At 50.3% G+C, this 21,765-nt stretch overlaps 1 protein-coding gene across 1 annotated transcript in view; it reads left to right on the top strand.

Annotated features, from left to right (window-relative positions):
* Positions 1–21,765, top strand: part of Ush1c (USH1 protein network component harmonin) — a 44,667-nt gene that overhangs the window by 3,585 nt on the left and 19,317 nt on the right. The window contains 14 exon segments of the mRNA XM_038313954.1: positions 7,379–7,446; positions 7,887–8,030; positions 8,141–8,279; positions 11,712–11,820; positions 11,913–11,937; positions 12,075–12,132; positions 12,355–12,449; positions 13,644–13,728; positions 14,479–14,538; positions 14,689–14,745; positions 14,848–14,990; positions 15,779–15,844; positions 16,818–16,942; positions 21,403–21,452. Coding sequence (XP_038169882.1) covers positions 7,379–7,446; positions 7,887–8,030; positions 8,141–8,279; positions 11,712–11,820; positions 11,913–11,937; positions 12,075–12,132; positions 12,355–12,449; positions 13,644–13,728; positions 14,479–14,538; positions 14,689–14,745; positions 14,848–14,990; positions 15,779–15,844; positions 16,818–16,942; positions 21,403–21,452 — 1,224 coding nt within the window.

Below are 21,765 nucleotides of genomic sequence, written 5' to 3'. Positions count from 1 at the left end.
GGCTGGTGTGGTCACTCAGAAGAGCAAAGATGGGGAGAAGACCCAGAATACCACCAGGTCATGTAGGGGAGCTAGAGGTGCAACTGGAGTCTACACCTGTCACACTCCCAGCCCCCTATTATTTTTGGTTTGTTTTGAGAAAGGCTTCTATGTAGTAGCCTAGGTAATTTGGTCTCACACTCCCTGTGTATTGGAGGACAGACCTTGAACTTCTTTTGTTTGTTTGTTTTGTTGTTTGTGTGTGTGTTTGTTTTGTTTTGTTTTTGTTTTTGTTTAGAGACAGGGTTTCTCTGTGTAACAGTCCTGGCTGTCCTGGAGCTCTCTTTATAGACAGGCTGGCCTTGAAGTCACAAAGTTCCAGCTACCTCTGCTTCCCAAGTGCTGGGATTAAAGGCAGGCACCACCACCGCCCGGACACCTTGAATTTCTAATCCTCCTTTTCCCACCTCCCGGGTACAAAGCCTGTAGACGTACACCCGGAGGCCAGGCTCTCTTTGTACTTTTTCTTTTGAGACAGGACCCCAATGACTTGCCTAGATTGACTGTGAACTCACTCTAGCCCAGGCAGGACTTGAATTTGCAGCACTCCTGCCCCAATCCCTTGTGTATATGGGACTATAGTACTGCCCCACCAGGCCCAACTGAGACTCTGAAAAAGATGAACGTCTCGCAGGAGTATTTTCACCCCAACCTACCTAGTTGTATTCATTAAATGTAAACGGCTTTTCAAATGCCAAACACACTTCAATAAAGTGCTATTTTTGTTTTTTTTTTTTTTAAGATGGAAGATGTTCTCTTTGATTTTAAATGTCTACTTGCCACAACCTGAAATCATCTGAAAAGAGACTCACTTGAGGAACTGTGTGGATTGGATTGGCCTATGGGCTTGTCTGTGGGGATGCCCATTGTGGTGGCACCATTCCCTAGGCAGGAAGTTCTGAACAGTGTAAAAGCAAAGCCACCAGCTGAACGTAAGAAAGCTAGTGGCAGGGATACATTTCTCTGCCTTTGACTGTGGATGTGATTTGAATGTGGTTTGGATTCCAGCCTTGACTCCCCACCAATGATGGACGATAGCCTGGAATTGTGAGCCAGGTTAACCCTTTCCCCACCTAAGCTGCTTTAGGTTATTAGGATGTTTTCATCACATCAACATAAATGAAATTAGAGCAAAAGATAATAAAACAAGGGTCAGATAAAGCTGGAGTCTTATTGTGTGTAAGGAAGGCTGAGCCTTTACCCCACCTACCTTGATGGAGGGAAAACCACTGGCAGCTGCTGAGGATGTGGAACTTTCATCTTCTCTTTTACTTACTAAACACACATGACTGCCTGTTTTTCTTGGAACTGATCTCAATTCTTCCTATATTAACTCACTATATTAATTGCCCCCCAAAATAAAACTGAGGCAGGGAGAGGTACAGATGCTGTCCAGAGGGCTTTCTTTGCTGGCTTTACATCCCAGTGTCTGTGGCTCACACAGGTGTGGAATCAAGTGAGTAATGGCAGAAAATTCAAGCCAACTTGAGAGGCCTGAGGTGGAGGAGGTGGGGACAGAGAGCTAGGAGCTGATGAGAAGTACAGCCATGAAGAGGTGGAAGAGGTGATGCTGGAGGCAGGTGTTCAGGGGCCATGGACCATCCCTGGAAATGCTGAGCTCACAGCAGCCAGAGCTGCAGCAGGAAGCGGGCAGCTTATCCCTGGCCTTTATACCTGAGCAGCTTAGATAGGCAGCAAGAAGCCACCAGGAAACAAGGGCATGCTTCCTCTCTCCTCCAGTTGCTGGTCTCCTGCTCTGTCTTCCTCCAGCTGAACACAACCAGAGGGTGGCACGGGAGGCCCTGCAAAGCCTCTAGGACAAGTACAGGAGGAGGCTGGGCAGGGCACAGGAAGGAAAAGGCAGGGCCTTGCACCTGGAAGCCACACCAAGTGCTTTACTGGCAGCCTGTTTAATCCCCACAGCAGCTCGAGGAGCAAACAGAGTGCAGCATGAATTATTTAATTGATTCTCACTCCCTCTCTCCCACCCTGAGCAGTTCACCCATGGAGGCAAAGGGCCTGAGCACAGAGAGGGAGAGGTGCTCAGAACACAGTACCGGCTGCGCATCAGTGGGAGAACATTAGTACTGGGTGGACAAGGGGGTGATGGTGTGGTAGAGACCCCTAACAGTTCTTGTACATTGTGAGTGCCACTGAGGATTCTGCTCCCCATTGCAAGTAGGAGCCTAGGAAAAGAAAAGCTTACTAAAGTTATTGAAAGAAGATTGGCACCTTGTATACAGTAGGTGCTCAATAAATGCAGATTGGGCAAGAACACTCAAAGAGATACACAGGAAGTGGATACCATCTGGTAGATGGGATTTTAGAGCCAGCAGGCTTCGTCTAGAGTCTCAGTTCTGTCTCTCAGCCTCTATTTCCTCATCTGTGGAATGGGGCTAATAAAATCTATCTCCTGGGGTTGTTGGCAGGGTAAACTTGCAGTCAGTGAGCAGAGTGTGGCCAGGATAAAGGAACTGGGAAGGGGTTTTAAGCTGAATCTCCAAGAAACTCTCCCATGGGAGGAGACAGCCTGCACCTTCAGGAAAGCAGGGTTCCAGCGCAAGGAGGCAGAGCTGCCTTGCTGAGTCTGGGACCAGCTCTGCTGTGAGGAGGAAACAGATCCAGGGAGGTTGCAGACCTGTGTGCTAAGGAGCTACAAGATGATGACCCAAGGCTCAGCAAGAGGGAAGGAAGATTCCAGACCTGAGAGAGTAGAGTTCATTCCTCATTCAGCAGATTCATGGCATGTCCACTGGGTACCACAGGGAAACAGGTCACAGAGCAGGGAAGAAGCCAAGTGTTAAGACCTGCTATGTGCTGGGCACTTTTTATGTGCATAAATTTATACACAGTGCCCCAGAGCAGAGCCTCCTAAAGCTCATTTATGGACTGGTGTTCAGGAGTATTCCCCAGGCAGTACTATCTAATTAAGAAACAAGAAATATAGCTCTTGTTTTTTAATACACACACACACACACACACACACACATTGGTTTTTCAAGACAGGATTTCTCTGTGTAACCGCCCTGGCTGTCTTAGAACTTGTTTTGTAGACCAGGCTGGCCTCAAACTCACAGAGATCCTCCTACCTCTGCCTCCCAGGAGCTGGGATTAAGGGCTTGCACCACCACTGCCTGCCTGAAAACCACACTATTTATTTATGTATTTATTTATTTTTGCCTGTGTATGGCTGTTCTGTTTGCATGTATATCTGTTGGTCACATGTGTGCCTGGTGCTTGTGGAGGCCAGAAGAGGACACCAGATCCCCAAGAACTGGAGTCACAGGTGGTTGTGAGCCACTATGCGAGTGCTGGGAATTGAACCCTGGTCCTCTGCAACCATCTCTCCAGCCCGAAAACCATATTTTTAAAGGGCAGCTTAATTGATAGTGGCATTGTTACCACACAGCCAGGTTTCCAGAGACTTCCATATTTCTTTTCTCTTTCTTTTGTGCCTTTGAAAGTCTGTAGAATGAGGAGGTGTGAGAATGTTTTCAGAGAGCAAAGCCGGACTGTTCCCTCAAGTCCTTGAAGACATTTCTGGACTGGGAATGGTCCCTTTATTTGTGGAGCCCCCTGCCATTCACCTTCACATCCCTACCTCTGGAGCAGTCTGCACTAAGCAGGGCTGCCTTCCTAGCTCCTTGGTATAATGGGTGATTCCGAAAGGTCGAGTTAGAAATTATAAGAGAGGCTGGGGTAGCTGGGTGATGGTACACACCTTTGATCCCAGCACTCGGGAGGCAGAGGCAGGAAGACCTCTGTGAGTTCCAGGCCAGCCTGGCTACATAATGAATTCCAGGACAGCCAGGGCTGTTAAACAGAAAAACCCTGACTCAAAAAAATAAAAATGAAGAATAAAGCCAAGGGGGTGGGGAACCTTGGGAGGTTCCATTGCTTGTTTGGTTCCCTGAAATGCTTGTTTGGCTACAGCCTTGAGTCCTACACAGAATATGGAGATGACTCTGCAGTAGTGGATACATCTGGACAGGGTTGGTGTGAGCTCAGTGGTGAGGCAGTACTGGGCCTGGGGGCTGCCTCAGAAGTGGACCAGTAGGGTATGGCTTGTGAGTAGGGGCTCTGAATGCAGCAGCCAGTGTCTAATCGCTGTCTGATGGAGGAGGAACGCTTGTTGGTTCCCGGCTGCTCAGGCCCGAAATAACCACACAGAAACCGTATTAATTAAATCACTGCTTGGCCCATTAGCTCTAACTTCTTATTGGCTAACTCTTACATCTTAGTTTAACCAGTCTCTATTAATCTGTATATCACCATGTAGCAGTGGCTTACCAGTAAGGTTTTGGCACGTCTATCTCTAGCAGCGGATCCTTGGCATCTCTGACTCTACCCTTCTTTCTCTCAGCATTCAGTCCAGTCCTCCCCGCCTACCTAAGTTCTGCCCTATCAACAGGCCAAGGCAGGTTCTTTATTCATTAATGGTAATCACAGCACACAGAGGGGACTCCCACCTCAGCTGCACAGGACCTGGGACCCCAGGAGCAGGTTGTTTTCTAGGAAGACCATTCCAGTTGTCTGTGCTTTGCTCTAGGAAGACAGGAAAATAGAATCCTGCACTCTAAATTGCCAAGTCCTCTTTAGTTTCCTCCCCCGACTATTGCATATTTAGTGTCCTCCATGCGGACAATCCCCTGCTGCTTAAACCAAACACACAGCAGATGCAGTTCTCCAGAGAAGGGAAATTCAGTCCCAAGACATCTGCCCCTCCTGTCCCGACCAAAGGCTAGAACCTCCAACTCGACAGACAGGGCTGTTATGCTACCCCTAAAGAGCAGAAGCACTGGGGTTCAAAGTGTCACTTAATATTCCATGTTCTTCCTAATATGAACAGGTGAAGAGGTAGGGGTATGGAAGAGGTGTATCCTGGGTGTCAAACCTAGAGTCTCATGTCTGCCACTTTACCACTGAGCCCCCACCCCACCCCCCCACACCACCTGAAAGCTTCCATAACAGTGAAGAGAGTCAGGTGTGGTGGTGCATGCCTTTAACCCCAGCACTCAGAAAACAAAGGCAGGCAGATTTCTGAGTTTGAGGTTAGCCTGATCTACATACAAAAATATAATTAACAATAATAAAAGAATCATCTAAAAAAATTTCAAGCCAATTAGGCTACATAGTGAGATCTTGTCTTAACAACAATCAAAATAAACAACAGTAGAAAGGAGAGAGATGAGAATTAGATATCTTCCTAAGGCAAAGGTTTGGATGTTGGGACTCAAAGGAGACATGGGTACTCTTCACCCTAAAAGACCTAAGCCCTACTAGACATGACAGAACAGCACGAGTGTGGGCTTGGCATCAGACCTGGGTTCAAATCCCAGCTATTCTTGTTAGCTGCAGCCTTGGGTCACCGCTGTGATCTCCTCTGTATAATAGTGTGAGACTAAGGTTCTCTTGAGGCTTTGAACAAATGTCACAGTCGAAGCTCCCAGGAGCCCTGCAAGAGTGCTTTCCTTTTCTTTTCTGTCCTTATGGCTCTTCTTCCTGCAGAGAATGGGCAGACCAAGGGGCATGGACTAATGAATCCATTCAAAGCTTATTTATTGAGTACTTCATTAATTATGAGAAATGCAGACCGAAGCTGACCTCATTTTCTTCTAGTAGAAAAATTCCAAAAATTACAAATATAAGTAATTTATTATATTATGACTAGTAATGTCCCAGCAGAATTGAAATAGTTCCTGGAGGTGGGAGTAGGTTGGTTAGTAGGTGGGAGAGAAAACCTCTGTGGGAAGAAGCCAGTCATGAAGGTGAAGCAGAGAGCAGAGGACAGAATATGCCTAGACCTGTGGCTGGAGTGAGTGGGGTCTGGCTTATACAAATGAGACCCACATATTCAGGAAGAGTGGCAGGTTAGGACAAGGACTTGGCTAAATCAAGAGAAGGGGTTTGATGTGTTTTGTTTGGTTGATTGGTTTGGTTTGGTTTGGTTTGGTTTTTATTTTCCTGTGATGGCAATCAACTCTAGAGCCTTGTGTGTGACTGTCAGGCCCCCTCCAATACTGGGGTACATCTTCACCCCATGGCTTTGATTTTACACGCATCAAGAAAGTATGATCAAGCGACATGATCTTCCATATGAAGACTTTTATGGTCCTAGGGAATTCAGTACCATCTATGATGCCGCTTCCCCATCTCCTATCTGCTGGGGGTCCCTGCAGTAAGGAGGTGGGATGCAGCTGGGGGAGCTTTGAGAGTCAGTGCCACACACTCTTTGAGCCCTTGGAGCTCAGCCCGGAGCACAGCCTTCTGGGTTCCTCCTGCCTCAGTCAGATGCTCATGTGGACATAGAGGAAAGGTGGAGACTGGAAATCTGCATTTCCTGCTCAGATCCAAAACCCTGGGCCTCGGGTCCTCTCTGCACTGGGGCAGACAGGCTCTAGGATCTTCTGAAATCCTTGAGGTGCCTGTAGAGAAGGCATAGTTGTCTGGGTCCTGCTCCAAGCTCCAGGCAGGCAGGAGAGCACAGCTTTTGCACCAGCTTCTGTGAAGTGCAAAGACAGGACCACAATGTTAACTAGTTCAGGAGACCAAAGGAGAGGGGGCCCTGATGTCCCCCCAGCACCTGCCTTGCCCTGTTGCTTAATCTTGGGCTAACGAGAAAACCAGGATGCAACCCTTGGAGATTTACACTGAACTTTGCTGAAGTACAGAATTTGGGGTTCCTGGACCCCCAGCTTCCCAAGGATGGAGGTGCTGATGAAACAGCTCCTGAACATGACCTTGGAGGCCCAGCTATTGACGTCAGCAAAAGCTGTGATGGTGTAACCTAATCCTCCCCCTGGAGGGACACCTGAATGGAGAGGGAGAGGCCAGGAGGCTGACTGGTGAACAGAAGTCAAGGCCAGGCCAGGGCAAAGTGCCCCAGCATAGGCAGCACCGAGGAATCTGGTGGTAGGTGCTTCTGGTGGGTAGGATGTGCTATCCAAGTGAGTGGCCTAAATCCTTCCTCAAAGCATTTATCCACCACTATAGCTACCATCAGGTGAGACTGGGCTTCTTCCCAATACAGGTGACATCGCCGTGAGTGTGGCAGCTGTAACGTGGGAGTGTGTCCTTGTTGAATGGGGGTCTTGTGTGCTCATATGTGTGTGCCTGTCATGTTGCCTTGGAATAAGATATTTCTGGGTTAGTCCAGACTGTTCTATACAGATCTGACATGTCAAGCAATTTGGTCCCTGGTTTTCTTCTCCTCTTCCATCCTTAGCCTCAGGAACTGCTGTGGGCACTCAGGACAGTGACCGTTCCTCCAGAGATCTACTGTGAGTATGCTGGGTGCTCATGGGGCCTGCCGCTATAATTCTGCTTTTTGGACTTTCAGGTGGATTTCCTAATTGAAAATGATGCAGAGAAAGACTATCTCTATGATGTGCTGCGGATGTACCACCAGTAAGTGTGTATGGCCGAGCCCAGGAGCCCTGAGACAGCACCTGTTCCATGCTCCTGGGAGCCCGTGTGTGTGTGTGTGTGTTACTTGCATGCTCGCAGCTTCAGTGTCTGTGCACACGGACACTTCTGACGTGGCTCTGGGCTAGGGCTCAGAGGCATCCTGTGAGCAAGAAAGACTGCCCTCTGCCCTCAGGATGCTTCCAGTCTGATGGGGTAGCTGTACCCAAGTAGAGTCAATAGAATATGAATGTTAGGACAGAACAAGAAAGCCAGCTGTCCCCAGCCACCTCATCTGTCGTCTCTGGTCCCCCACCTGCTTTTGATTCTCAGTGTGTGTTTGTAAGCTCTGTTAGGGCCCAGAAGTGCATTGGGTGGGACAAAGGCAATAGCCAGGGTGATGGATGCCTCAGACGCTTGCCCACCCTCTGACATCTCCAAAGGACCATGGATGTGGCCGTGCTCGTGGGAGACCTGAAGCTGGTCATCAATGAGCCCAACCGTCTGCCCCTGTTTGATGCCATCCGGCCCCTGATCCCACTAAAGCACCAGGTGGAGTATGACCAGCTGACACCCCGACGCTCCAGGTGTGTCCCCAGGCCAGAGGCAGAGACTGGGAGGGGCCATCCCACCCCCGGGTGCAGTGCTGACTACCAGGTCTGAGCTGGGTCATCACCAATCCCCATCACTGTAACAGGAAGCTGAAGGAGGTACGTCTGGACCGTCTGCACCCAGAAGGCCTCGGCCTCAGCGTGCGTGGAGGCCTGGAATTTGGCTGTGGACTCTTCATCTCCCACCTCATCAAAGGTGGGCAGGCAGACAGTGTTGGGCTGCAGGTGAGTCAACAGAGTCAGAAGAACTGAGTCAGGGTCTCGGGTGCCCTATTCCCTCCTGATCTACTCTATGGCACAATGTGGACTCCCATTTTCCTAAGCCTTTGGGGAAGGAACAGTCCAAGTGGTATTTTGGTGAGTGAAAGTCATCAGGATACAGGAAAACTGTGTCTCTGTGTCTGCACGTGTGTGTCTCTGTGTGTTTGTGTCCCTATGTGTATGTGTGTTTCTTTGTGTGTGTGTGTGTGTGTGTGTGTGTGTGTGTCCTCACACATGCTGGGCAAACACTCCACATGAAACTCTATGCCGATCTTACCCATTTTCTAGGATAAAGCCAGGAACCTAACCGCTGCCTCTTGCCACTGTCACGGAGCCCCTCCCCAACTCCCCTGCTTCCTGGAGGAGCAGGGTTAGGGCAGGCACCTGCACCTTGATACAGGCCACCTTTTAGTCTAATGCTGTGTGATGTTTAAGAACACAGATACTGCTTTTGGACCGTCCTTTGTCTTCCTTAAAGTCATGTGACTTTGGCGGAGTGCCGCCACCCTGAGGCTGGCTTTCTTCATCTGTAAAGCCATCTGTCTCTTCAGGCTATTCCTGAAACGGGGGAGTGAAGTGAGACCAGGATCACAGCTGCCTGAGAGGTCAGGGCTCTGAGCTGACAAGGCAGTGTAAAGGGGTGATAGGTGAACCCCCCAGCGAGTCAGCACATATGAGATGGATCATTTTATAGGGTTCACAGAGGCTCAGTGGTCAGTAAGCAGCAGAGCCAGGCTTTGAACTTGGGTCTCCTGGAGCCATGTCAGCAACCCAAGTTTCTCCACTGTGGTCCCCAAACTTTTGTGTCTGAGCAGGGACAGGCAGACCTCTGGGTATCAGAGTTGTTTTTAGCTATCCAGGTAAAGAAAGTTCCAGAGATTTTGTTATCAACATCCTCATTGGGGGACAAAGCCAGGCTCCAAGGGGCTCCAGTGCTAATGGTGCAAGACACCAAGGAGGAGGGGGTGGGGACAGCAAACTGACAGATGGGCTTTGTTCGCAATCCCTGTCTCAGGGCTCTCAGTGGCGTCTGAAATTTCAACCCCTTCATTGTTCTTTCCTCTGTGGCACATTTTCCAGCCCAGAAACACAGCCAGGGGAGAGCACATAATGAACTCCCCTCTTGGCGTCAGCTGGGCCCCTTTTTTCCAGAGTGAGCTCTCTGAGGACAAGCGCTTCCCTGCAGAGCCCCAGGAAGGAGGGCAGCAGGGCACTCTCCTGAAACCCAGACTCGCAGCTTCCCACCTGCTTCTCGGGCTTATGAAATGCCAACCCTCTTTCTGGGGCGGCTGGGCCCATCTCTTCTTTGTCCCACTGTCCCTCAGGTTGTCACATACAAAGGCTCTTTTGCAGGGTTCCATGTAGAGGAAGGGGGAGAGGGAAGTTGATCCTGCAACCCTATCCAAGGGCCATGTGGGAATCTTTCTGCCTAGGGTCCTGGGCAAGTTCCTGTAGTAACAGCGTAGGAGACTCAACTCAAGAGGACCTAGGACAAAACTGCTTTTATTCACTGACTAAATCAGGGGTCAAGTTTCTCATGCTAGAAGACAACACAGAGAAGATTCTAGAGAGCAAGAGGGATTTGACCAGAGGCTGGGTGTCCTGCAGGGGATTGCTTAAACCTTCTAAAGGACCTCATCCTGGGACTTCAGCCATGCTATTCCTGTCCCCTCCTGGATACTTAAGATTTTTTACAAACCTATTTTATATTTAACCACATCCTTTACTCACAGAAGTATGCAACTGGCTGCTTGCTCATACAGAAAATGATCCTCCATGCCTTTCCTGTCCCCTCTATAAAATGGTCAGGGAATCCCTGCCTTCCCGTAGGACTGCGGGGCTCTGACCAGGTGACAGGAACCCAGGGCAGGCGAGACACAAGGGACCGGACACAGGCCCTTCTTTTCCAACGTGTGTTGTCTGTCAGGTAGACTTGACTCTTAGCTCACTGGATAATTTTGAGTAAATCACGTCACCTCCCTGAGCCTCTGTTTCTTCATAGTGCCTCTGTGGTCCGACATAAAGGCCTTTTCGGAGGTTCCATGCAGAGCAGAAACACAAGTTTCTCCTTTGGGGTCGTGAAAATAGGTTCAGGGAACTCTACCGATGTCCTCTCTGAGCTTAGTGCCCCCAGAAATGTAGGAAGTTCTTTAGTGAGCCCTCCTGTCAGGATGCTTAGAAGATGGGTGTTGGCCCCAGACAGGGGGCAGACCCTTCCCAGATAGTAAGAAGAGGTGACTACAGGAGTGTCGCAGTCTGCAAACCCAACCCAAGACCGCGTTCCCTCAGTGTCCAGCCTGAGTTTCCCACATGTGCCAGCTTGTCTCCAAGGGACCCTGCATGGGGTTTCAGTGAAGCCCACAGCCTCAGCCTGCAGAAGGACACCGGGTTCTGTTCCTGTGTGGCAGCTGCTGCCTTCGTGGTCTTGGGCAATACATCATCACCACCCCTGACTCCTGCACCCCTGATGCCCACCTCTACCCCACTGGCTCCTCTTTCATGAGATGTTGATATCCAGGGATCTTTCAGTTCTTATTGAAGAGCTCAGGCCCAAGTGCTAGGAGAAGGGAGCAGTGATGGCCAGCAGGGGGCAGTCTCATCATTGTGTGCCTCTCAGAGCTGGATCCACAGGCAGAGGCCTCCTCAATAACAACCGCTTATTAAGAAGCTGCCATGGACCGTACTGGATGGCCTTACACATCGTACACATATGTTTAATTCTCAACAGCTCTGTTGTGTTGCTGTTTTATATATGAGAGAAACTATGTTTCAGGGAAGTCAAGACACTTGACTCAAGTCATATACCTAATAAGAATTAAGAAGGAAGTATTAGAGCCCACAGAGCACAGAGCCCTGTATTCATTCTGTTCTTTCTTTGCTCCCAGAATCAAGATTCAGAAGTCAGTTTAACTTCACTGGGAGGGAACAAAAGAGACTGCATGTTGGCATTAGTGATGTGAGCTTGGGTGAAGAGTCCTAGGTCCCTGTTCTGGCTCACAGTGTGTGTGTTAGTAAGTAACAGAGACAAGAGCCCACTTCTGAGGGCAGGAAGGGACAAAGGCCATGTGGGCTGCTGGACCTCAGAACCTGATGGTACCTCAGTGACAGAAGCACCAAGATGAGGGGACAGAGTCCTGACTCCTGCATCAGCTCCACTACCTGCCCACTGCCTGCTTTTCCCAGCCCAGATCTTGGTTTGTCCAGCCGGGAACTGAAAATGTTGCCTGCCTTGGATCCCTCAGCTGTCAGAGTGGTGCTTGGCTGTGACCTGGTACTGCAGCACAGATAGAAGCTTTTGCTGGTTGTCAGCCCCTTCAGGGCTGTGGGCAACTGGTAGTGGGCCTTCTGCTCTGTTTGGCACTCTCCCCCATGTTTGTCCCGTCTCTCTGTGCCAAGGTAGGGGACGAGATCGTCCGGATCAATGGCTATTCCATCTCCTCCTGTACCCACGAGGAAGTCATCAACCTGATCCGCACCAAGAAGACCGTGTCCATCAAAGTGAGACGTGAGTGAGGCCAGATGGGAGCTTTGTGACAGGTGGGATGTGGGGATTATGGCCCCAACTCCAAGGATCCTAACGTGCTGTGTTTCCCACAGACATCGGCCTGATCCCTGTGAAGAGGTAAGCAGGTTCGTCTGAGTCGCCCTGACTCGCAGTGCTCCTGGACTGGGGGGGGGGAGGGTGCTGGTGACAGCTTCAATATTCCAGGCCCCTCAAATGTGTTTACTAGCTCGAATTCTGTGTCCCCTTCTCCTCAGCTCTCCCGAGGAACCCCTCAAATGGCAGTATGTGGATCAGTTTGTGTCAGAGTCTGGGGTAAGTGCCTAGGACTACCTTTGATGAATGTTGGGCATCTGGCCTTGAAGGAGGGATGGTTCTGTACACCCTTATGGTGTAGCGGGCCTCCAGACCCATACCCCAGGGATATGATGGCTATTTGGTCTCTGTGAATATGGAGACTTAAATCAGAAAGTCTCAAGTTTAGGAGGATATTTGAATGCATGTAGACCCAGTAACCTGTCTCTGTCCCTCCTTCAGGGTGTGCGAGGTGGCTCAGGCTGTCCCGGCAATCGGACAACCAAGGAGAAGAAGGTGTTCATCAGTCTAGTAGGCTCCCGGGGCCTGGGCTGCAGGTGGGTAGTGGGCGTGCCCAGGACTCAGTGACAGCTAGTAGACCCCAGACGCCCCGACACTTTCTCTCGCTTTTCTCACTCCTGCTCCTGAGGAGTCTTGTTCACCAGCAATGGGGTTTGTACACGGGGTTATGATAAGGAACTTGAGACGCAGGGATAGATCCACAGTCTCCATGTTTCCAGCCCCAGAAATTGTTTTATTTTGTTTTTGAGACAGAGTCTCATTGTGTAGCCCTGGCTGGCCTTGAACTCACATAGATCTGCCTGCATTTGCATCCCAAGTGTTGAAATTAAAGGAGCGCACAATTATGCCCAGCGCCATGGATGATTTTTAATGTCCGTCCTGGAGCGTGAGGATGTAGCTTAGCTGGTAGAATGCTTGCCAAACACGAAGAGAGGCCTGTTTGCAAACCTCAGCATTGTAAACACTGAGCGTGGCAGTGCACATCTCTAAATCTAGCCCTGGAAAAATGGAGGCAAGAAAACTCTAAACCAAGGGTATTCTCAGCTACACAGTGAGTTTGACCTTAGTCTTAGTGAGGTAAGACCTGTCTTAAAAATAAAAATAAAATTAAAAGTCCCTCCTTTCTGGGAGATGGTAGTCTAATTAATGTAGAAGCTAGCTAACCACACAGATGGTTACAATACTGTACAGTAAAGATGCTGGTGAATCTGCCCCTTAGTCAGGAATGGCAAATCAGTTTCTTACGTGTGTCATCCCATTGATTGACAGTGGCGTCTTTCTGTGGACGGTTCTGAGTCTGTGTGACTGGGTGGGAAAGAGTGTTGTGATTGATTAGTGATGTCTGTCACAGACGTGGGAGAGGAATTAACAGTACAAGTGCCATCCTGTTTATAAGTTAGAAGCACCAATAACTCTGGGGCAGTTAGCTTAATCAGGATCTGGTGAAAATCTTACCGCCATAAGGAATGAACAGGAAAGTTCTAGAAAGACAAAAAAAGGGAGCATGTGTGGTATATTGTAGGAAGGGCTGAGGAGATGAAATCTCAGTGCGTTTTCTGTGACTCCTGCCTAGGCTGAAAGGGAGATAGGACCAGAGGAACTCAGGCCTTGCATTTAAGGACGGCCTACATCCTACATGTTGGCCACATAGACAGAGGGCCACAGGCTGGTCATTAAAAATGAGCAGAGCTGCAAGGGACGAGCCTCACCCACATCTCTGCATCCCACAGCATCTCCAGTGGCCCCATCCAGAAGCCTGGCATCTTCATCAGCCATGTGAAGCCTGGCTCCCTGTCTGCAGAGGTGGGGTTGGAGGTACGTGCCGGGATGAGAGGGACAGGGCCACACACCAACAGATGTTGTACCTTCCCACTTAGCTTTTTCCTGGCCAGCACTGGTTGATGACTCCCTAGTGGTCTCCAGCGGGGAAGGCTTTGCAGAGAAGGGGTATTAGACTCCTCTGCTGTCTTCTTCAGCTCTGGCAGCCATTGGTCCTAAGTCTGTGCATGTGGATAGTGGGAGTTGACTTTCTGCATTCTAAGGCCTATAACAACTCTGAGGGTCAGGTACTAATGTTACCCCTACACCCAGGAGAAAAGACACTACTGGCTCTTCAAAGGCTGCCTACCTACAACATAGGGCTGGAAGTCAAACCTTCTGTGCCAGGGACTCAAAGTTGATCAATAAACATCAACCATGACTGTTACTGTAATGAGGGACCAACAAAGCCTCTGCTGTTTGGAAAGTCCAGAGTCTTCTGTCCATTAACTAAACTTTGTAAAGGAAAAGTCATTATTTAGCAATAGATAACTAATTTGTAGTAGTGTGATGTTTGATAGCCAAGAAGACCATCATGGCGGGGGGTGGGTGCCAGGGTGAGCTCGAGGCCCCCCCCCCCCCAGATCCCTATCAGAGCAGGCCACCGAATCTGTTCCCCGGAAAGAGTTAGAATTCGGCTGCTTGACCACCAGCCTTTATGTCTGGCATGCCAGGAGACCTTCCTGCACATGAATATAGGGATCGCACGCACGCACACACACTGACCCTTTTCTGTTTCTTGCCCAGACAGGGGACCAGATTGTGGAAGTCAATGGCATTGACTTCTCCAACATGGATCACAAGGAGGTGAGAGGTCCCCACCTGCTATATCTCCTCTTCATACACTTCGTCCAGCCAGTGCTGTGATTGATGGCTGAGAGACCCTTATGCTCCCAGCCTGCATTGCTCCAGTCTGACTGTCAGGCCCCAGCGGAATGACTGTCCCTGTGTCCACAGGCTGTGAATGTCCTGAAGAGTAGCCGCAGCCTGACCATCTCCGTCGTAGCTGGAGCTGTAAGTCAGAAGGAGGCAATGGCTCCCCATGACTCCTAACCCCCATGACAGGGGCAGTCCCTTCTCCCCAGGGGCTGAGCTTTCACAGTCACCCCTCAACAGGGCAGGGAGCTGTTCATGACAGACCGGGAACGGCAGGAGGAGGCACGGCAACGTGAGCTCCAACGGCAGGAGCTCCTCATGCAGAAGCGGCTGGCAATGGAGTCCAACAAGATCCTCCAGGAGCAGCAGGAGATGGAGCGCCAGTGAGTGGCCTACTGGGGACCTGCTCACATCCAGACCAAACACTTGACTTCTGCCTGCTTGTCCTGGCCAGCGGCATTCTTTCTGTTGTGCCCTCAGTGGCAGATTACAGTGTCCGTTCCGGTCCTAGACAGCCTGACTCGTTGCTAAAGAGCCCTGATTTTCAGGCACCGGTGCTATACAGAGGCTCCTGCTGGCCACAGTCAGCATGCGCCATGCATATTGTGTTGTTCATTTCTGGACTCGCTTTATGTTCCTAGTTTAGCTCCCATGGCAACCCTGGGAGGTAGATGGAGTCAATGCATTGGATAGGCAAGAAGGGCGAGGCTTAGTGAGGTGAAGCCACCTATGTCCAGGATCATAGGTGGCCAGGCTGGGATGCTAATCTATACAGTCTAGGTCAGGAGTCTGGCAGTGCCCACAGGGACACCCACCTGTGGTGATAAGTCCACCTCTGCATGTTTGAAATAGCGGGCTGAGAAAATCGATAGCACAAGCAACTCAAATAAAAACCGCTGCCAAAATGACAGCTCTGATACATTTTGGGTACTAAGTGTTTGGGAAAGGGAAGAGGGTGCCACTCCATCTCCTCCATCACAGAATCGGCCTGGTACGTGGTGCCTGCTTCACCTTTGAATGGGAGCCGACACACCTGTGGACCTGCTACCTGCTCCCATAGCACAGACTCTCTGCCCAGCAGCACAGATGAAATTCCCTCAGAGTAGAGGTCCAGACTTTGCAGAACCACTCTGGACATACACTCACACAGGGCAACCTCTGTTTGTTTTAGGAGGAGAAAGGAAATCGCCCAGAAGGCCGCCGAGGAAAACGAGAGATACCGGAAGGAGATGGAGGAGTGAGTGGGTTGGGGTCTATCCCAAGCGCCCGTGTCTGCATGTCCTGAGCTCAGCTAGTCAGAAACATAGACACCCTTGTGTCATTCCACAATAGTAGAATTTAGTGACTCAGAAGAAAGTCACAAGCTGCATCGATGTCGACAGCTCAAATGCACCAAATAGTTCCAATTTACCTCTCTTTTTCCAGCCTTAGTTACTGTCATAACTCCCACATAGCATACTACACGGTGTTACAGGAGCAGAAGCAGCAGGGACAGGTGGGGATTGCCTGGTTTGTCAGTCCCTAGATATGTCTGTCAGTCATTTAACATACCCTGGATAGTCAGGTGACCAGTCAATGGGACTGTCACCATTACAACATCAGGTGTCCTCTTTATGGGGTCCAGGTTGGGGGCCTTCACTAGTCTAGCGTGTTGGGTAAGATTCAGGGTTTGCTTTTGCCATACAGTTGTCGTACACCCATTTACCCGTATGTTCCCAGCTTGCTTGGGTAAGTTTGTAGGTGGGAGCTCTCTACTCTTGGGAGTGAGCTATCGTGGGTGGACCTGGTCACACAATAGTAGAGTCACCCACCTCTGCATTTTCTCTCTGCTGCTTTTATGATGGAGTCACTCAGGGCAAGGCACAGCCTGAAGCTGTCGTTCCATAGAAGGCAGAATAACAGGACAGGGCTCAGCCTGCTCCCAGCACTGGTCCCACACATGTTCACAGGAGTGAGACAAGCCACCTGCAGCTGCCGACTCCACTCTAAATACTCTTTTCTTGCACCCCCTCTTTAATTCTAACCAAGTCTTTCATCTCAGTGCAGCCAGAGTGCATTGCTGAGTTTAGACCTCCTTCTGCAGCGCTGATCCTAGCTTGGGCTAGAGCTGTGAAGCCTCCCCTTCCCAAGACAGTCAGGGTCCTCTGGTAGCCACAGTTGAGCCTCTGAAGGTTCTCCCTCTGATTGCGAGGGTGGTGGTCTCATTTCAGGATCGTGGAGGAGGAAGAGAAGTTTAAGAAGCAGTGGGAAGAAGACTGGGGCTCAAAGGAACAGCTTATCCTGCCTAAAACCATCACTGCAGAGGTGCACCCGGCACCCCTTCGCAAGCCCAAGTGTATGTACAATCAGTCTGGGATGGGGTGGTGCCAAGGGGCTGGACAGAACTATGGCCTTTCCCCCTCATCAGCACCTCCCCAGGTGACTACCCCAGGGATATCTGCGCTGTATTTCACTCAGGGACCATCAGCTGTGGCCATGGTAGGAGGGGTCTGCTCACCCTCCTTGTCTTGGTGTGGTTCATGCACCAGCTCCCGCATCATATCCCATGGCACAGAGGCAGCAGATGTTTGGTATGCTGTAGAGGGTACAGAGAGCTTGGCAGATGTGGGCTGGCTTATAGGGCGACTCCCTGAGCTTGCTGAATGGCATGCTGTCTTCTGGCCTGGGTCTGAACTAGCACTGTATTGAAACCAGCATGGAGAAAGAAAGGGTAGATCTCTGGTGGTCTAAGGTTGCCAGGCAGCTGGGGGGAACAGCCAGTCAAAGTGCCCCCATCACTCCACTCCTGCCATTAGCACGCTGAGGATGGAGGCAGAGAGAGGAGCATGAGACCCCCCCTCCATGTACTCTCTCGAGTCTGGGGGTATACCACATTGGGCCTAAGCTCTCCTTGCCCTCCCCATCTCCTCTTCAGCAGTTGTGTGTTCTTCCTCTGGTTTCAGCCCAGGCCTCCATCAGAAGCTTCCCAGCTCCCTGCTCTCAATCCCATCTTCCAGGATGTTTCAGCAGCTAGTGGAGGAGAGGGCCTCCAAGCAGTCCCTCATTCCTGGATGCATGTTCAGTCCCACTCACTGTCCCTTTCTAACTGTGATTGACACGAACAGGTTCTCCTCACCTTACTGTGCTCACAAGAGCACAAGGCCCAAATTGTGGGAACCTCCAGGTGGGTGTATCCCGGGACCCGAAAACCAAGGTTCCTCATTGCCATGGGGTCTAGTTAACTCAGCCAATTTGAGATCCCACCTGAGCCCTACACCCATGCCAACACCAGAACAGTGGTGTAAGGTGTCTGTCAAGATTCTTCCATTTCACTCTTCCCTGGGGCGTCCCTTCCTGGCAGCAGGGCACAGGTGTCATCTTCAGAGATGACAAAGCACACTCTCATCACCCTCGCCCAAGTTAGTTCGTATTTGCTGAGGATGTGGCCTGAGATAAATTTTCAGTGAATGATCCGTATGTTAGACGGGAGCTAATTTGCCCTTGTGAGTGAAATAGGAGCTTCAGAAGGAGAGAAATCGATTTTAATTGCTTCTGTGAAAGTAATCCGAGCCAGTGTGGTACCTTCTAGAAACTGGGTCTCCGCTTTGCAGAGAGTACGCCCTCTCAGGGATTATGGAAAATAAAAGGCCTTTCACAGGCTAGGTATTTATTTAATACTTCTTAACCAAATTGAGTTTCCTGAGTAAAAGGGACAAGAGTTTTCCCTTGCTCAGACTACAGTATCCTGAGGCAGTACACGTGCTCAGATGGATGACTTTGTCCTGGCTCCCCCTGGGGAAGCCGTTGCAGCCATCTGGCTTCACCATGCAGCCATTAGCTCCATATTTGATCCTTCTCTTGCTGCTGTGACCAAAACAATTTAAGGAAGAGCGGTTTGCTTAGGCTCACAATTTGAAGATACAGTCCATCGTGACAGGGAAGTCAGAGCAACTGGCATATGATGTATCTGGTCACATCATGTCCATAGTCTAAGAAACGCCCACACACCACACACACATATGCACACACAGAGAGAGAACACACACACCACACACGCATACACACACCTCTCACACACACCACACACACACACAGATCACACAAACCACACACACATATACACACACCACACACACACATACACACATCTCACACACACACCACTCACACAGTACACACACACCTTGCATACACTGCACACACATACCACATGCACACACATACGATACCTTGCACACACCACACATACACACCACACACACCACCACACATAACACACACCGACACAGGGAGAGGTATAGGAGCTGGTACTCAGCTAATTTGTTCCTTTTTATTCAGCCTGGTATCCCAGCCCATGAGATGGTGCTCCCCACATTAGGCTTGGTGTTCCCACCTCAGTTAACTCAATCTAGAAACTCCCTCACCGACACACCCAGGGCTTTGCCTCCCCCTGGGGGGGTATATCTTGTCAATTGGCAGCATTTATGGCTGTAACTTGCATTCAGGGCTGGTCCACAGATGCAGCCAGGCCTCTGAGAAGCGCCAGCCTGCTTCTCCCCTGCCTCCTCCACAGAGGCCACAGAGGTAAGGGAAGGCTGCACGGCCAGCAGAAACTCATCTAAGTAGCTCCTCCTTGACCACCTTCAGCTCTGGATCAATTAGCCAGCACTTAGACTTGACTCAGGTTCCTGTGCCTGTGAGGGGTGGGCTCTGCTTTTGTAAGCAACCAGAGAAGTGCCTGGGACACCTGCATTGGCATCTTGCAACCCTGGCTCCAGTGGGAGCCAGACAGCTGCCTCAGCCACCTACCCATGGCCTACCAGCCACGCCCAACACTGCCAAGCTCTCAGAGCTAGGACACACTGTCACAGAGACGCCAAAAAGACACTTTCCTAGCTTAGCAGCAGAGTGTGAGAAAGGAGAGTTTTTTTTTTTTTTAAACCAAGGACCCCTTCCCTTAGCTGGAAGACAAGGGGCTTAAATGAGACATCACTAGCCCCCTCTCCCTCAAGGATACCCCTCAATTGTTGTCCACCTAATAGACCCATGTTTCAAAAGTTGGTGGGAGTTTTCTATTAAACTAAGTAGTCCTTTGTGTCTTCCCTGAGCACCAGTGTTCCTCTGTCTGGTACTCAGGAGTGGAGCCAAAAGCAGAGCAACTGAGCACAGCCCCTGAGAAAGGAGACCTTAGGAAATAATGAAACACAGTGCTTCCTGCTGGGGTTCCAGGGAGGTCAGGATCCAGGCTGTAAATAGCTAGAATGGATAGTTGTTTCCACATGATGTTGAGACTCCTATTATACTCACAACATGCGGCCTGTGTGTGCAGCTTCCTTGGGAGGCCCAGCCTTCATCTACTGCCCACATAGCTCAGATAACCCCCAGGAGATGCAAAGCCCTAAGACAAGGGCAGTGAGAAGTAAGATCCAGTATCCCATGGAAAGCTCCTCTCCTCAATCCTACATAATTTTCTGATACTGCCAGCTTCTTCCAGCACCTCCAGCTTTCAGCTCAGTGTCCTGCAAAATGATCCTCATGCTGATGTCAGGTTAGAGGTCCCTACTGTTAATTCATTTAACAGACAGAAGAGTCCAAACTACTGAGGTTCAAAGCACTGTGTGCACCTGCCAGAGCAACAGAGCTTAGCTGGAGGCTCTCGAGCCCTGCTGCTGCTCTTGGCTCCACAGCTTCCTGGGCTCCTTCACACCCCTCTTGTGAATCCTCTTGGATCATCAGCTTGTCCCTCTCGTCCCTTGGGTAGATGATCAGGGAGCTGAGGCCAAACTGGAGCCTGCAGACCACCTGGATGGAATCACGGAGCAGGGACAGCAGGTTGGCGCCCACGCTCCACTCCCTGGCTTGGCTGCCCTGCTTGCTCTGCCCACCTCCTTCAGACATAGTGGAGACACCAGCTCAAAAGAGCAGGACCGTGATGGGAACCACTGGGGTCTGTGAGGATGCGCCTGGCTTCTGCTTGGCCTGTGCACAGAATGCCAAACTTTAGGGACAAGCTTCATGGCTAGGTTAAAAACTTAACCTGCCACTTGGCAGAACAGCTGAGCCAATGGCTCGAATACTTAAATACTGCCACCCCAAGTATCCCCACTTCTCTGGCCTTTCCCATAAGACTCCGTAGACCCCTCCCACATTAGACACTGGGCTGGTGTGCCTGATCTAATCCTGAGCTCAATACCCAGGCCAGCACCGAGAGCCAAGCATGGGCTATCAGCGCTAGCCTTGAGGGCTCGGGTCTGGGGTACTGTCCCACTGTGTTGTTGCCTAGGCAAGGAGACTATGCCTCGTTTATCTGATCTGGGTAGGGAATCTCCTTTCTGGAAGCTTATCCCCTGCTTGCTGTTAACACAATACCCTTCCAGAACCTTCTAAAATGACTGCCTTTCTCTGGTGTTTAAAGAGGGGCTGCAAGCTGTGCTGTGAGACACTTGGGCTCTGTCTGGAGCAGTTCCAGGCAGAGGCTTGGCTGCCTCTTATTTGAAGCCATTTCTCAGCTGTGGAAAGCAGGCATCTGCTTGGGGAGTACTTTTCTTGCTTTCTGCGTGGTTTGTGTTTGCAGTCGTTCTGTGATTTTGAAAAGCATGTCTTTCCAAAGGCATGGTAACCTGGAGTCTGAGAATCAGGGCAGTGCTCAAGCAGTCTCCAGCCTGCTTTGCCCAGATCCCTCGTCAGGTCAGGGAAAGTGGACCAGAGAGCATGATTTTGCTGTTGGATTTCACAAAGCCACATGTTCCTTGAGAGCCCAGTTCCCAACTGTTGCCTATGGATGCTGCGTCTCATCATTTTTCTCTGTCCTTGTAGCCTTTGGGTGGTTTTACCGTTATGATGGCAAATTCCCAACCATCCGGAAGGTAGGACAGGCCTGAGCAAGGTGCCGTGAGTCTTATGTGAGCTGTGGTCTTTTCCAAACATTTCTTCTCCTTGTTCACTTGCAAGCTGACTCTTTGACTCTGTCTGTCTGATATCTGGCAGGGGCACTGTGGTAGAGATGCCATGGAAGGGAAAGCAAGCATTCTTAGCATGAGATTTATCTAAGCCCTGGGTAGTTCTGATGGAATTGGACGGGGGCAAGCAACTTCAGACTTGGTATTCCAAGCAAGACCAGAGCCTTGACCAGAAGCCTGAGATTCGCAAGGTAAAAATGCCAGGGTGGGTGACATAAAG

The sequence above is a fragment of the Arvicola amphibius genome, chromosome 12 (assembly GCF_903992535.2).
Source record: "Arvicola amphibius chromosome 12, mArvAmp1.2, whole genome shotgun sequence".
NCBI lineage: Eukaryota > Metazoa > Chordata > Mammalia > Rodentia > Cricetidae > Arvicola > Arvicola amphibius.
Note: the sequence above shows the minus strand (reverse complement) of the source record. Positions and strands in the feature narration are given on the sequence as shown.